Source organism: Scyliorhinus torazame, chromosome 10, assembly GCF_047496885.1.
Source record: "Scyliorhinus torazame isolate Kashiwa2021f chromosome 10, sScyTor2.1, whole genome shotgun sequence".
NCBI lineage: Eukaryota > Metazoa > Chordata > Chondrichthyes > Carcharhiniformes > Scyliorhinidae > Scyliorhinus > Scyliorhinus torazame.
In genome coordinates this window covers 221,662,875-221,680,286 of record NC_092716.1, presented here as the reverse complement: position 1 = coordinate 221,680,286, position 17,412 = coordinate 221,662,875, and the positions used below count along the sequence as shown (strand labels likewise).

At 43.7% G+C, this 17,412-nt stretch overlaps 1 protein-coding gene across 4 annotated transcripts in view; it reads right to left on the bottom strand.

The window, feature by feature from the left end:
- rras2 (RAS related 2) overlaps nucleotides 1–17,412 on the bottom strand; it is a 148,057-nt gene that overhangs the window by 103,087 nt on the left and 27,558 nt on the right. Inside the window, exon 1 of one of the 4 annotated variants that reach the window (XM_072466429.1) lies at nucleotides 7,774–7,909. The exons of the other annotated variants lie outside the window; for them this stretch is intronic. Within the exon in view, the coding sequence (XP_072322530.1) occupies nucleotides 7,774–7,779 (6 nt within the window). The 5' untranslated portion in view covers nucleotides 7,780–7,909. Of the gene's footprint in view, nucleotides 1–7,773; nucleotides 7,910–17,412 lie in introns of those variants that run through there. 4 annotated transcript variants of the gene reach the window in all.

Genomic DNA, 17,412 nt, shown 5'->3' with positions numbered 1-17,412 from the left:
CAAGTGTGGGCTGATACAGCTGAAGGTGGTATACAGAGCACACCTCACGAGGGCGAGGTTGAGCCGATTCTTTGAAGGAGTAGAAGATGCATGTGAATGTTGCGCCCGGGGGGGGGGGGGGTAATCACGTTCATATGTTTTGGTCCTGTCCAAAGCTAAAGGATTGCTGGAAGGAGGTTTTTAGGGTAATTTCTAAAGTGGTGCACGTGAAACTGGACCCGGGCCCCCGGGAGGCCATATTCGGGGTGTCGGAACAGCCAGGGTTGGAAACAGGTGCGGCGGCAGATGTTGTAGCCTTCGCCTCGTTGATCGCCCAAAGGTGGTTCCTGATGGGTTGGAGAGCAACCTCTCCACCCCGTGCCCTGGCGTGGCGGGGGGACCTATTGGAATTCTTGACTCTTGAGAAGGTTAAGATTGAACTGAGGGGAAGGATGGAGGGGTTCTGCAATTCATGGGCATTATTCATTATGCACTTTCAAGAACTGGATAACATCGAACATTAGTTGGGACGGGGGGGGGGGGGGGGGGGGGGGGCGGGGGGGGGGGGGGGGGGCGGTGTGTGTTGATGGTGACTGTGTGTGATTTCTGATTCCTTTTTGTCATTTGTTTATGTGGACATGCGGGCTAATGTTTGGGGTTTGGTGGGAGGATGGGATCATTGTTATTGATATGAGGATTGACATATTTGTTACTGATTATTGTTTATTGTTGGTGGGTGTAAATTTGGGAGAAAATGTGAAAAGGGGAGAATAAAAAATATTTTTTTTAAATATCATGAACGATATCTATATGCTGTAGTTGGTTTTGGAAGCATTTAAAAGTTACAAAAACGTAATAAGAACTGTGGAAGGATTAAAATTACAAATGTCATTTAATACAATCTACAACTATAAAACTAGACACCAGCACACATTCTGTCAACTATATTTCCACGGGCAGCACGGTGGCACAGTGGTTAGCACTGCAGTCTCACCATGCCGAGGTCCCAGGTTCGATGCCGACTCTGGGTCACTGTCCATGTGGAGTTTGCACATTCTCCTCCTGTTTGCGTGGGTTTCGCCCCCACAACGCACAGATGTGCAGGGTAGGTGAATTGAACACGCTAAAATTGCCCCTTAATTGGAAAAAATGAATTGAGTACTCAATTTTTTTTTAAACTATATTTCCACCACTCTCCCAGTTGTAATGACATCAATGGAACACTGTCTGCACATCAGGTGCCCCTTGCCAAAATTGCCAATCATTGTAAAGGGACAGAGACAGTAAATGATACAGGGCACAATCCTTTCTGCGCACACATTTTGGCAGCAAGAGTGACTAAACAATCTTCATTTTTAAAAAACAAATTTAGAGTGCCCAATTAATTTTTTCCAAATAAGGGGCAATTTAGCATGGCCAATCCACCTAGCCTGCGCCACCGTGCTGCCCTAAACAATCTTCACGAGGGTGATCTATGGCTGCAAATACTTTCATCGAACCCCTACAGTGCAGAAGGAGGCCTTCCAGCCCATCGAGTCTACACCGACCCTCTGAAAGAGCACCCCACCCACAACCACCCCCTCGCCCTATCCCAGTAACCCCACCTGACTTTGGACACTAAGGGGCAATTGATCATGGCCAATCCACCTAACCTGTGGTTCTATCTTTAAGCTGTGGGAGGAAACCGGGGCACCCGGGAGGAAACCCACTCAGACAAAAGGAGAATGTGCAAACTCCACACGGAGAGTGACTGGAAATGAGCCGTGGCGCTGAGGCAGCAGTACTAACAAATGTGCCACCTTGCTGCCCCAGGTAACACTCTTGCCAAGCGACACAGAGTGCAGTTGATGCACTCTTGCTGTTACTGGTCAAAATCAACTGACTTCAGTCCAGGGCAGCAAGTGAACATGGATGTTTGTTAGTCTTTATGGATCAGTTCAACTGTGCACCAACCTACTGAATTACCAGGGGAGTCACTTCAAATGCTTTAAAAGGAGCACATTTCAATTTATTGCAAAATGCCCAAAGTGGAACAGCAGCTCACAAATAAAAAAAATAGTGCATGCACTCAAGCAACTTACAATTTGGAGTTGGCGCTTAACATTTCATAAAATCATCTCCTGTTCAAAATAAAGAACGCAATGCTGAAAAAACACAGCATATCTGCAGATAAATCTGCAGGGCCTGATAATCTACATCCTACAGTACTTAAGAAAATGGCTCTAGAAATAGTGGATGCTTTGGTGACCATCTTCGAAGATTCTAGACTCTGCAACAATTCCTACAGATTGGTTGGTAGCAAACGTCAACAAATCCACTAAAAAAGGAACGTAGAGGGGGAACAGGGAATTATAGACCAATAAGACTGATGATGGTACTGGGGAAAGTTCTGGAATCCATTATCAAAGATTTTATAGCAGAGCACTTGGGGAAAAAAAAGTGACAGGATTGGACAGAGTCAGCATGGATCTATGCAAGGGAAATTATGCTGAACAAATCCACTGGAATTCTTTGAGGATGTAACTAGTAGAGTTGATGAAGAGTTGCTAGTGGATGTGGTTTATTTGGACTTTCAGAAAACTTTGGATAAGAGTCCCACATAAGAGACCAGCGTGTAAAATTAAAGCGCATGGGGTTGGGAACAGTGTATCAAGATGGATAGAAAATTGGTTAGCAGGACTGCCAGTGGCAGCCATGGAGTGAGTGGTAACACATTTGGTGGCTCCTGCTCAAGGTGGAATTGCTTGGTCCTTTTTCACCCAATTTAAGGGGTGTTTGCTGGTGTGAGGTGCATGAGTACTAAGAAAGTGGTGCTCATCAGTGAGACTGGTTTATGGCTTACCAGATGAAGAGTGAAACGAGTAAGAGGCAGCAGGCTGGACGAGAGATTATTCGAGGTGTGGCAGAGGAGGGTGCTGGGGTGTCGTTGCCCACATAATGGTCTACTGAGCAACCGGCGGACTTTGTGAATGCTATGTTGTAGCAACAGGGGCAGGTAGCCTCAGAGGGTCTGGTGAAGGTGGTGGAGCCGCTTGGGGTGCCTAATGAGGAAGTGGAGCAGAGGCTGAGGGTGCAGGCCAAAAAATATGTGGCGAACATGTTCAAGAAGTTGGTGGGGGAGGGGGTCTTTGACTGCCCCCCACCCCCTCCTTGAGGTGGAACAAGCACACAGGGGCTAGGGGGGAGGCCGAAGGGAGAGCTGCCAAGGGCAATGGTGGTGTATTGTTTCCTCGACAAGGCAAAGATACTGAGGTGGGAAAAGGAAACAAGAAAGTACACCCGGGAAGGAAACATGCTGAGGATTTACCAGGACTTGGGTGCGGAGCTAGTCAAGCGATGGGTCGGTTTCAATCGGATCAAGGCTGCCTTCTACAAGTAAGGAGTGAAGTTTGGGGTGTTGTATTCTGCTCGTCTGTGGGTCACGCACCGGAATCTGGAGTTTTATTTTGACACGCAGGAGGGGAGTCAATTTATGAGAAACCATGTACTGGAGAGCATATGAAGACATTGAACTTGGGGGTGCCAATGTGGGGGATTTAGATCTAATAATAATAATACTACATCTTCATTAGTGTCACAAGAAGGCTTATATTAACACTGCAATGAAGTTACGGTGAAAATCTCTAGTGGCCACAGTCCGGCGCCTGCTCAGTATAGAGAGGAAGAATTCAGAATGTCCAATTCACCCAACGAGCACGTCTTTCGGGATTTGTGGGAGGAAACTGGAGCACCTGGAGGAAACCCACGCAGACACGGAGAGAACATGCAGACTCCGCAAGACAGTGACCGAAGCTGTGAATCGAACCCGGGTCCCTGGTGCTGTGCAGCAAGTGCTAACCACTGTGCTACCGTGCCGCCCAATCTGTGCGCCAGGCAGTTGTTATATAATAATCTTTATTGTCACAAGTAGGCTTACTTACATTAACACTGCAATGAAGTTACTGTGAAAAGCCCCAGTCGCCACGTTCCTGTTTGGGTAATAAGAGGGCGAATTCAGAATGTCCAATTCACCTGAGAGCACATTTTTCAGGAATTGTGGGGGGGGAACCCACGCAGACATGCGGAGAATGTGCAGACTCTGCACAGATAGTGTGCCAAGCTAGGAATTGAACCTGGGACCCTGGCACTGTAAAGCAACTGTGCTAACCACTGTGCTGCTCACATATATTTAATGTGTCTGGGTGCAGAGTGGGTAAGTGCGTTTTACTATTTTGGAGAGAATTGTGAGGGAAGGGTGGCCTTGAGTGGGGGCCACCATGCCAGCTGGTTGGCTCATTAACAGGAGTGAAGTGTGTGTGGGGGGGGTTCCATCTATGGACGTGGTGTGGAGCAGTTAGTCAAGGGGAGATGGTGCGAACATCTTGGGGAGGGCTCAAGGGGAGTGAGGCATGGACCTGGGGGAGCTCGTTAAAGAGGGACTATTGCTGATTCACGAGGGAGTGGGGAGGAGCGGGGGGGAAGAGCACCTCGCCCCCGACTACATGGAATATTTGGTGTGTGAACGCCCCGTTAAAATGTCTCAGGTTTTCACACGTTTCAGGGGTTTGAAAGCAGACGTTGTGTTTCTTCAGGAGGCACACCCGAAGCTGGGGCACCAGATGAGGCCAAGGAAGGGTTGGGTGGGACAGGCGTTCCATCCGGGATTGGAGGCTGTACTGGCGCTGACCATTAAGTGGGTGGCTTTGAAGGTGGGTAGTATTGTAATTGCCTCGGGGGGAGGGGTCTGGTTTGTGATGTTGAGTGGAAAGCTGGAGGGACACCAGTGGTGCTAGTGAATGTAAATGCCTCAAGTTCTTTTTTAGGAACGTTAATGGGCTGAGCTTGAGGTTTGTGTGGCAGGGAAGGCTCCGCGGGGTTAGGAGGGTGTTTTGGGGGGGGGGGGGGGGGGGAGAAAATTGGTGGGGTGGGGGGGCTAGTGTTGCAGCTACTGTTGACATGGTTACAAAATGGGCGGTGTAGAGCAGTCGGTTTGGGGTGGATGAAGTGTCCTCATGTAAGGGGGCCAGCCAGAGGGCACTGTTGTTGGAGGTCAGATCAGACTTGGGAGGTCAATGACTCAAAAGTGGGGAAAAGGCAGCATGCTATTAAGACCACTAATGCACCAGACTGCATTAAAACTGCCACAGTTGAAAAAGCTATGTCTTTCCAAATTCACTGAAGCAATCAAAGTTTGACTGCACATAGTTTTAGTCAAACGTTTTTAGTACAAAATCACAGATCCCACCATAAAATATCAGATTTCTTTTATTAAGGGAACAGCATTCGGTTCGAGTGAACTGCAGAAATACCGCTGAACTAGATAAAAATTCCAAAAACAGTAAAATTATGGTTTATTTCCTCTGGTGGGATATAAAGTATTAAAATTCAATATTTTAAAAAGTCATTATGTGCAACACAATGCAATATTTCCATATAGAGATAATTAGTGACAGAATGCCAATCTGAATATGCTGTTACACAACCTAGTAAACAACAATTAGAATTGAATTTCCTATTTTAAAACCACTTCCTTTACACAAAACACATGCCCCACCATAATTTACATGTGCACTTAAAGCTTACTTCAAACAGTGATTTCTATTGGTATTTATCATACTATAGACACAGCTGGTACTAAAGAAAAGCTTCAAATGCATTTTCTGAAACGCATCAACAAAACAAAATGCCACTGTACAACACTAAACATGCCCGAAATTAGATTACTAACAGAAACATGACTCAAAAGGATGAAAACAATTTCAAAGTTTAAACTTTTGTTCGCAACATTAGCATTCCAAAATCTTAATGCAGTCTTCTTTGCAGGTTGCCACAGCTAATTGAACCCTGGTGTTTTTCTCTTGTACTACCAAAAGCAGGATACCACAGTTTAACCAAAACAAGTGGATTCGAAAAACGTGCCAAACTCGAACAAAACCACAAACATGATGAAAACAGTGTGCAATCGATCACGGCTGAATTGCAGTAATGTGGTGTGTGGATTTAAGTGTCAAAAAGGAAAAAACACCACCCTGCGTTAGAAACCCAGAATAAACATATTTGCACAAACTGCTCTTTGGGTCAAGGAAGTTGCTAAACAGATATATTGCAAGAAAATATATTTAACCCTTTAAAAAAACTGCAATCGTTCAAGTCACAAATAGTGCTACCACATTGACATAATAGCACTTCTTTTCGTCTGCAAGCAGAACTAATATGATGTGAAAAACACAGGTTGAAATGTTATGTTTCTTTCTTTCTCCACCAGATGTGCAGATTTTTTTTCTCCAGTATTTTCTTTTTTAATTAACCAACTTCCCTTCCTGTCCTCATGTGAGCTGGAATTATAAATAGCTCCCTCTCCTCAGGCACTGTCTCCTTCCCATTCAAATCTGTCATTGGCACCTTATCCAAGGTCCCTGTGTCATTGTGAATTACCAAATCATAGAATTTACAGTGCAGAAGGCGGCTATTCGGCCCATCGAGTCTGCACCGGCCCTTGGAAAGAGCACCTTACCCAAGCCCACACCCTATCCCTGTAACCCAGTTACCCCACCCCACTAAGGGCAATTTAGCATGACCAATCCACCTGACCTGCAAATTTTTGGACTGTGGGAGGAAACCAGGGAGAAAGTGCAAACTCCGCACAGGCAGTGACCCAAGCCGGGAATCGAACCTGGGACCCTGGAGCTGTGAAGCAACTGTGCTAACCACTATGCTACCATGCCCCCCAAAAAGGGTGGCCTTCAGTGCACTCGCCCATGTCTAAAAAATGTTATTCAATTAAAATTGGAGTAAAATTATCCAGGACTTACAACTGTCATGTGCAAACTTGCTCCATAGAACGCAATTTTAAAATTCCTATTTGTAAACAGCAATGATTCTACCAAAAGGTTGACTAGAAATCGACCTACCATTTCAGTTGCAAATCTCAACAAGCAATTTGCACTCTCTTACACTTCAACAGTTCACGATAAAGCAATTTCACAAATACACCAAGTTATGTGAACTTCTAAATACATTGATACATTGTAACAATGCTCAAGACTGCAACAGCACAGCATGTTCCTAGACTTAGACAAAGAACAAAAAAGCTGTGCCAACTACTTCCCACGTGGTCGAAAAAAGCAATCTAAATACACAACCTGAACAGCAGCGAGTTAATCCACTTCACGCAATGTGAATATGAAGCATATTTTGTATTTTTCACAACCAGTTTAAAATCAGTTTAGATGTGGGAAAAGGAAATTCAATTTGCATACAAGAAAATGGTTCAGAAAATAATTACGTGATGTTTGTCATGTTAGGGTTTTGTGGAACAGTGAACAAGTGGAGTTGAGATAAAGAACAGTTTATATAGGTTTAATGGCCTACGTCCACTCCTATGTTCCATATCATACCTCTAAATGGCTCAATAAGAAAGCTGAATCCTCCTGTCAAAATATCACTCCCCGTTTCTTGATCTATAACACCTATACAATCCTTTATCAGGATCTAACTTTAACCTCTAATCTCAATTTGTTAGTTCCAGCACATCCAACCAGCAACATAAAAACATTTCTTCCAAAATTTCAAATTCAAAACAAGTTACTGCAGTTAGTGCAGTCTATATAATTATTAATCCTAACAGTTGATTTATACATTATAACTAGATTGTTTTTAAAACATTAAACACTGCCTTTCACAACATTTTAACATCTGCCATCTGTTATCAACTTCACAAGTTATCAACTGCCAGCATTACCACATCTAAGTGTGCAAATTGTTGCTGCTTAAATTTCAATACATTACTCAAACAACAGTGATACACGCCCTCACCTGCATATTATCTCTAACCACATCAATATTGTGCTTTGTTCACGTCACAAGAAAAACAGTTTTGTTCCAAGCTATTAAATCCCATCCAGAATCCTAAAAACAGTAAATGCAATATGCTAACTATTCCATACATCGATCCTACAGGATTTACAATGCTCATATGCACACAAGTCATGCAAAATGTGACCTCATGAGTCAACATGCAAACTTTACACTGTTCAGTTAAATCAATTATGTTAAATCAATGATGAATAATTTCATAAAGGTTGCTAGTTGTCATCTGATATTCCAAAAATACACTTCCATGGAGCATTCAAGTAGAGAGATTACGGCCCGAGGTTAATATCAAACTAACCCAGTAATGACTTACTGCCTAGTCATTGTTCAGACAGTAAGCTGCTGGAGTCGTCATTAAGGGAAGTGTTTTTTCTGATGTTTTTTCCTGTTATTTCAAGTTAAAAAGAGTAACTGATGTATGACAGAACAAGTGCCAACAACTAAATCACTGATATGTTGAACCCCAACTGCCACATTCTTCTGTAGCCTCGACAACAAACCTTTTTATTTCATTATTTCAGGTCTCCAAAATGGCTTAATTATTAACAAATTTAGTTAATTAGAAGCACTAAATGTCTGTTTTTCCATTCAGCATTATATAGTTATTATGCTGAATGATCGAAATGTTGTTTCAACTCTTCACTGGTCAGTGAAGAATTAAAACATTGAGCACCACCCCCCGCCTCGCATTCACGGACAGTAAAGCAAAGTGAGGATAATCAACTTCCACAAAGGACAAGCAAGGGGATACCCCAGAATATACCACTCAATTTTTTTTATTTTTTTTAAAAATGCTGATCATTTTCAGTTAAACCCACGTCTCATAGATCACTAATCCTGTACTTTCACTTAAGCTTAGACGGCATCAGAAATTCCGCTCAAGGGGCAGCATGGTGGCGCAGTGGGTTAGCCCCACAGCCTCACAGCGCCAAGGTCCCAGGTTCGATCCCGGCTCTGGGTCACTGTCTGTGGAGTTTGCACATTCCCCCTGTGTTTGCGTGGGTTTCGCCCCCACAACCCAAAGATGTGCAGGGTAGGTGGATTGGCCACGTTAAATTGCCCCTTAATTGGAAAATATAATTGGGTACTCTAAATTTATTCTTAAAATGAAATACCGCCCAATGCAATAATTATGGCACAGTGTTATATCAATTGATCATCACAATCCACGATTTCATATTGATGAGTAGAATAAGAAAACATGGCAGAGACACTTTTTAAAAAGTTTTGTTGGTAATACAAAAGTGTAGGGTACAAGGTATAGCCACAATTCTCCACCCCCACAGTAAATACCCAAAAATCAATACTATGTGATATCACAAAATTAATACTTTGCACAGGTGTAAACAAATAAAAACTACGTCCAAAACAACATTTGGCAGTGATTGGGAAATGGTTCTCTTTAACACCAGCCCCCGGCAGTGAATTGCACATGGCATGGAACAAATTCTTAATGATTCTCTTTGAATGACTTTATATGGTATTCAATAACAAATCTGTAAAGCTGAAAATAAGCTTTTGTCTGTGAAACTAATTCCCTCGATTTTTACTGTTTCAGGAGCACATTCTGTTCAGGTTCCAAAATGATCTACCAGCAGACCAATTGACTGTAAAATCAGAAGAACGAGTTGCACAATAAATAGTATTTATATTGTCTGAAGTCTGTGCAGATGCCTTTATCAGATTTTTCATTTTAGATGCCAAAATATAACTATGAATTATGCCAGTTGCATTTCCCCTTCCACCTCATTTTACACAGTATGTAATGTTTTGAACTATTAACCTATCCTGGCTGTGAATAGCACAACTTTCTGCTGAAAATATACTCATCATACATAGTGTTTAAAGAATTGCAGTTTGTAAAACAAAACTTGAATTCATAAAGGATAAGTATGTGTTACAAAACCCAGTCCACTTAGTCTAACATATCTGTCCCACCCATTACCAATTTGTCCAGCAATGGACATGACCTCAGAGCAAATGAATGCAGCCCACCATATTGCCATTCCTTCACTGCCACTGGAACTCTGGGTGTACTTTTACCCCATGGACTATGGAGGTTCAAGAACGAACCTTGGCATCACCTTCTGGAGGCAGCCTGGGAGATGGTTCTCTTTAACACCAGTCTCCGGCGAAAGTTTAACTTACCAACGTTGTCCACATTCCCTGAACGAATAAAGAAAACATATTCCCCCCCCCCCCCCCCCCCCCCCCACCAAAATGACTTTCACCTCATTCCACTAAACTACTCAGGTCTTCCTGATAACTCTTGCATTCTTCCAAACTTTTTTTTTTTTGCCAGTGTCTCATTTACAAAATTCAATATCATTGCCCATGTACTCACAACAAAATCATGCCTTATCAATCCAAAATAAGCCTATTCACCGGATTCTGAAAATTCACACATATATCCATCACATTCCTTATTATTATTATTTTTTTTAATTTAGAGTACCCAATTCATTTATTCCAATTAAGGGACAATTTAGCGTGGCTAATCCATCTACCCTGCACATCTTTGGGTTGTGGGGGTGAAATCCACACAAACACAGGGAGAATGTGCAAACTCCACACGGACAGTGACCCAGGAGACGGTGGATGAAGCAGGCAGCTATGGAAGCACAGAAAACGAGCAAAACGAAAACGATTGCATATGCCCAGGAACCTGCGGGATAAAAAAAAACATAAGGGTGCAAATAACCACATCAACAAAATTGCTCCATTTAAGGGTCACCACCACATCAACACCTCTGGCCAAAAAGTAAGTGGAAGCTTTCATTAAAATTTGCAGTTACTCAGTATCAAGGTCAACTGGTTACAAAGTGCAATAGATTGCATGAATTGTGTTGACCTTTATAGGAATAATATAGGTCAAAGAGGGATAGGGAGGCAGAGGGAAGAATTATTTGGAAAAACAGTTATCTAATCTGTGTTTGGTCTTCTTAAAATATTGCTGCATCTGTAATATCCTCCCACTTAACAAAATCCACCCTGATCTCTCCACAAATGCTCCCAGCCTGCTCAATGTGTTCAGTATTTTCAGTTTGCATTACCAGTTTACTTGTACACAGTTTCCAACGTATACCTCGATCACACCAGAAGCAATGTCTACAGCAATTTGGGCCTTTTCAAAGCTTCTTCAATTCAATATTAACATATTTACAAATGTAAAAAGAAAATATTCTAGTGTGACCAATGCCACGAATAAACATAACCAGTTCTTTGCTCCTTTTTCCAGATAGAAGTAGAAAATATATGATTTGAGGAATATAAAGTAAGCCCTCATGAAATGGCGAACTTAAACAAAGTCACAATCAACTTGTGGTTAGCTTTTGAGAGTGAGGCATACAGTGATACTTCACTGGCCTCCATAATGTACTAAGTTTGTTTTAAAAAAGGTGAAGAATGAATGAGTGGATGAAGAATGGCTGCAGCAAGAAATGGTCCCTGTCATTGTGTCCATGGTGTAGTTAAAGGCTGTGCAAAAGTAGATTACGGCAATGAAATGAAAAATTACAAAAGGAACTGCTGAATTCTATTCTCCAAAGTGTTTAAAGTAAATATTTTAATTCAAATTCATTATTAAATAAGCACATCCTTTGTAAGAGTGAACACAACTTTACAGTACAAAAACCATGGAAAGACCCTCCATCCAGGTGCATCTAGCCTGTCCAACACAATTATCATGCTTTGTGCAATGCAATATATACACTCCGAATTCCACCCAAATTCCTGTGACCTGGTCTGGTGGTGGTGCGATGCAAAATTAGAATGCCTAGGTCATTTTGGAAAGGAAGAAGTCTGGGAAATTCCCCTCTGACCAATTAGTACAGGAGATCACCCTGGTCGCGATAATGCTGTATTGTATGTTATGGGAAATGATCTCTGCCCCAGTCAGAATCAGGTCCTGCTTGCACTCCAAGTAATTCAGCAAATTGAAATTGATCACACAAGCCAGCAGACTGTTCCAGAGGTCCACTATTCTCGGAGAAAAGGGCCGCCTTCTGACATCCAACTCAAATCTGGCCCCACACAAGCTAAAAATTGTTACCCCTGGATCGCCCCAACCTATCTGGTCAGAACAAAGCATCTTATAAAGCCTCAATGGGGGACTTCGGGTGGCGCGATGTGTGGGGGGCACGATGTGTGGGGAAGACACGCACGAGGTGCCTCCCGCTGGAAACCTGACTTTTTCTTTAAACCTTTTTCCTGGTGCAACGGGTCTTTAGCTTCAAGGAAAAAAATTCTGAAATTTGGTTGTGTAAAGTTCTCTATTCTCAGAGATGCCCAAGGGAGGCAGAGCCAAAAAATAACTGGTCCACAACTCGTCAACTGACTCCGGAGCCTCTCGGAGATCTACTGGAGGCAAGATGGCAGAGTCAGCATCTTCGCTAACCACTCCACTAATGGCCAAAGCTCTCTCCAGAATTTTGGCGATCGAGCTTGACAAACACAGACAAAAAAGATCAATTGAAGAGGCCTTGGCCCACATTCATTTGGTTTTTGAAACTATCAGCAAGACCAAGACTCATGGAACCACAATTAAAGACATGGCGATGGCTTTAATCGGACCATAGCGATAGGATTAACTCCCTGGAGTCAGACCTTGCTTCTGTGATCAAAGTTAACAAATCATTAACAACAAATCTAATGACCTGGAGAATAGATCCCGAAAGCAGAATATTAGTCTTGCGGGGTTACCAGAGGGGATCGAGGGCCACACCCATAGAGTATTTCTTGGACATGTTCCACGAGATGGTGGGGGGGTTGGGGGTACTTCCACCCCCCCCAAAATTGGACTGGGCCCATCGCTCACATTGACCCAAGCCTCGCCTGAGAGATCCTCATGCGATGAACGCAAGATTTCACAGTTTCAAAGAGGTTGTTCTCCGATAGGCATGGGAGCATCAAAGAGAAGGAAATTGTTCTTCGATGGGCAAGGGAGCACTGGGATTACACGTGGAAAAGCCAGTCTATTAGGTTGGATCAAGATATGATTGCAGACCTAGTCAGCAAAAGAGCCACAGATAGATCTATGCAGCTCGCCTTTGTAGCCACCTGGGTTGGCCACTTCCCGACTTAAAATGGAGAACCGCAAAGACTGAAGGAAAATTCAGCCAACACAGGCAAAGACTAGCAAGTGCAGAAATCATGTGTATTGAAATTGCAAAAACTAGACAGCACTAAAACCAGCAGCCATCTGCATAGTAATGAGCGATTCCAAGGCACAATCGCAACACTTAAGGTGAATAAAGCCAAGACAGACTCCTCGGCGCCAGCAGGAGCCAAGACAAAGGAAGGCCAACGGACATTTAGGGACCGCCCAGCGATCAGGGAACCGCTCCAGCATTGAAGAAATCGATCCAAATGATCGGAACGCAGTCCAATAATTTGGAACCAGGTATGGGGTCCGCCCTGAAGGGCGGGAAGCCCCTGGGGACTATAAAGTAAATCCCCCAAGTTCAAATCGTCCTTCTTTGACAGGGTCACTCAGAAACTTGAATCAACCCATGAGAGTGACCTGTCCAAGCTGCTGCATCAACCAAGTAAGTCTCCAGTCAACGCTCGCTATGAGATAGGCGCTCCTAGCTACATGTCCATACCTGCTTTTGAATCCTGCAGACGCAGGACCTGAACGAAAGGCCATTTGTTCCCCTGACCTGGTGGGCCAATTCCGAAGCTAAGTATCGGCCTTTTAGTGATAGGGGATAGTCTAGAAAGTAGAGTTTATGCATGAGTAGTGATTTACTGTGTATAATAAATGTGCTTTGATTTGAATCTTACTAATTGGTGTGTTGAGTTATTGATCAGTACTTGAACTTGAACCTCGTGGCGGTATCATAAAGATACCTGGCGACTCTAGAGCAAAGGTTAAACAAACACAGCAAATTACGATTTAAGAGCCAACCAAAAGTTAGCAACACCTTCGAGTAATGTTCCAAGAAAAAGACAACTTATGACTCACCGGGAGATGCCAACTCCATCATCCAGAGGCATGAGTTGTGCGGTTTAATTTGGTATATGGCTTGGTGTATGGGCACTTTATATTTAGTTTCTTTTCATGTTCATGGTTTGGGGATATTCTTATTGCCCTGGCTTATATTGGAGAAATCTCTGCTGTTTGCTCCTTATATTAACCTATTTTTTCCTCTTTTCATTATCATTTGGCACTGCTATTAGTCGCTGGCATTGTCATTATTCATTCTCCAGTTGCCAGCCTTTCTGTTAACGGGAGTGGGGTTTTCTGCAGCTCATAGTAATAGTTTTTAAAATGAGCTTGTGTTTAGTTTTGTCTGTCAATTGTAGGCTTTACCGATTGCCCTCATTTTTTTTTGCTTTGTGGCACGGTTATACTCAACTATGTGGGGTGGGTTTTAGTTTTAGTTTGCTGACGGTGTCTGCTGGTCTCTCTGTCGAGTCATCGGACTTGAACCGGTGGCCGTCTTAAGCGGATTGTCTTTCTTTGCCTTAGCCGTGTCCTTTGATTGATTGATTTATTGTCACATGCACCGAAGTACAGTGAAAAGTATTTTTCTGCGGCCAACGGAACGTACACAGTACGTACATAGTAGACAAAAAGAATCATCAACAAAGTACATTGACAAATAGTACATCGACAAATAGTGATTGGTTACAGTGAGGAACAAGGGCCAAACAAAGCAAATACATGAGCAAGAGCAACATAGGGCATCATGAATAATGTTCTTACAGGGAACAGAGGTTTAATATCTTCCCTTGAGAAGACTCCTGTTTGAGGGGTGGGAAATTTCCAATCTGACTCATAAGGGCTTAAATGGCTCTGTAAAACAGTCAAAAGCATTCGCTCATCTTAACAGCCTAAACTCTGATAGTGTTTTTTTGCTGAAAACCTATTTGCATGTTAAAGATCAGACCAGGCTACGCAAAGGTTGGGTTGGGCAGGTTTTTCATTCTAGTTTCAATAGTGGGGCCAGAGTCATGTTGATTTTAATTAATACAACAGTCCAAAAATTAACATTTTGCCACTGTTTCTGTCCCAGTGTCTACCGGTCATTTTGCCATCGGCATTTTTTCGAGGGGTGGATAGGGTGCTCCGGCCGTTTGTGTGGGCAGGTAAGGTGGCGAGCATAAGGAAGGTGGTGCTCCAAAGGAAGCAGCAGTCGGAGGCTGGGTTCTTCTGAGTCTGTTGATGTATTACTGGGCAGCGAATGCAGAGAAAGTACGAGACTGGAGGAAGGAGTCGGAAGCTTTGTGGGTGTGGATAGTGGTGGGTCCTGTAAGTGGTCGAGGTTGCGGGTGCTGGCAACGACGCCACTGCCGCTAGCCCCAGGCAAATATTCTGGGAATCCGATAGTGGTAGCCATGCTGAGGATCTGGGGGCAATTTCCACCGCGCTTCAAATGGAGGATGGGGTTGAGGGTAATGCCGATAAGAGGGAATCATGGGTTTGAGCCAGGGAAGATGGATGAGAGGTTCTGGGGATGGGAGGAGAAAGATGTAAAAGAGATGAAGGATCTGTTTCTGGAGGGGAGATTTGCAAGTCTGGAGGAGTTGGGGATGAGGTATGGGCTGCAGCGTGAGAAAGTCTTCAGGAATATCTAGGTGCGGAATTTCGCAAGAAAGACTTTCCCCATGTTTCCCGGTGGCGCTGCCCTCCTCGTTGCTGGAGGAGGTGCTGACCTGGGGCGGGGGGGGGGGGGGGGGGGGGGGGGGGGTCTTAGTAATTTTTTATTTATTTATAAAGCAGCAAATTATTTTTTTCCAATTAAGGGGCAATTTAGCGTGCTACATCTTTGGGTTGTGGGGGTAAGACTCACGCAGACACGGGGAGAATGTGCAAATTCCATGTGGACAGTTACCCGGGGCCAGGATAGAACCAGGGTCCTTGGCGCCGTGAGGCTGCCTTAGCAATTTATGGTAGGATTATGGCGGAGGACAAGAAGTTTATGGAAGGGACTACGGCTGTGGGAGGAAGAATTGGGGAGGGGCTGGAAGGAGGATTATGCTGTGAAATGCTGCGAAGGGTCAATGCCTCGATCTTGTGCGAGAGGTTGGGGTTGATTCAATTAAAAGCGGTGTATAGGACGCACTTAACGAAGGCATGGATGAGCCCACTATTCGAGGGGGTGGAGGATAACTGCGAGCAGTGTGAGATGGGCCCAGCCAACCATGTCCATATGTGCTGATTCTACCCGAAATTGGAGAGCTATTGGGGGGTCGCTTTTTAGCACCACGGTTGTGCATGTTGAATTGGAGCCGGGTCCCCAAGAAGCCAGAATTCGGGGTGTCGGACCAGCCGGAGTGGCCAACGGGACAGAGGGCAGATGTCTTAGGCTTTGGCTCGTTGATTGGCCGCAGGCAAGTCCTGTTGGTGTGTAGGTCAGCTTTCCTCCTCCTCCTCCCTTCCCCTCCCCTCCCGGGTGCCTCAGTGGGGACCTGCTAGAGTTTTTGGTTAGGTTGGTGTGAAAAGGTTGAAAACGTTGACTAAAAATATTTAACAAAAATAAAGTCCAAGTCAGATTGTGGCTGACCCAAATGGTTAATACATAATTGTTTGCGGTTCCCTGTCCAACAGTCCTTCAGGTCTGCACCGACCCTCTGAAAGAGCACACAATCTGGGCCACTCCCCCACCATATCCTCATAACCCCACCTAGCCTACACATCTTTGGACACTCCGGGGCAATTTACCACGGCCAATTCACCTAACTTCACATTTTTGGACTATGGGAGGAAACCAGAGCACCTGGAGGAAACCCACGCAGACACGGGGAGAAAGAGCAAACTCAACACAGACCCTGATCCAAGGCCGGAATTGAACCCGGGTTCCTGGCACTCAGGCAGCAGCTCTAACCACTCTGCCACCCATATTTATTTTATTGAGTGATAAATTGAAAATTGAAATCACTATTAACGACTTTGATAATTGTTCTTGTAATGGAGCACTTTTCAAACAACGCAGTACTTTCCTCCAAGAATGAAATACCACCACAATCTTCCTGCACTAACAAAAAGATCACAAACATGCAACCCAATCTTTATTGACTTAAAGATAGAGATTTTAATTTATGATCCTGAATTGAGAGGATTATGGAACAGATGCAGTACCACCTGCTTTCAATTTAAATAAGTCTTCAATATCAAAAATCAAGTGATTGAAACAAATTTGTTCAAAAATTGCAAAAGGATTTTGAAATAATGCTGAGATTACTTAGTTTTGACACTGCAGACACATGCACAAGTCAGGAATCTCTCATCCGAATTGCAGGAAGTCTCAAAGTTAATTGATCCCAGGTCAGAAACAAGAGCAACTGAAACGAAGAGCGTTAATTTTATGTTCCAAAAATACAGCCTCATATTACATCAAATAAGCATGGATTCTAAAAGTTTCAATGTTATTGGTTTGTCATCAGATGCTTTCAAGCATCTTGTTCTTTCTCAAAATGTTCTGAAATCATGGCCTGCACGGGCATCTCTATCGTACTGCATTATAAAATTAAAGGTGCTGTCACTTTGTGCAAAGGTCCGTGCCAGTGGGACATTCATTCCTGCAGGCAAGTCTAATCTTCTCAATCACAACTGCAAAATAAAATTGCCAAGACCCA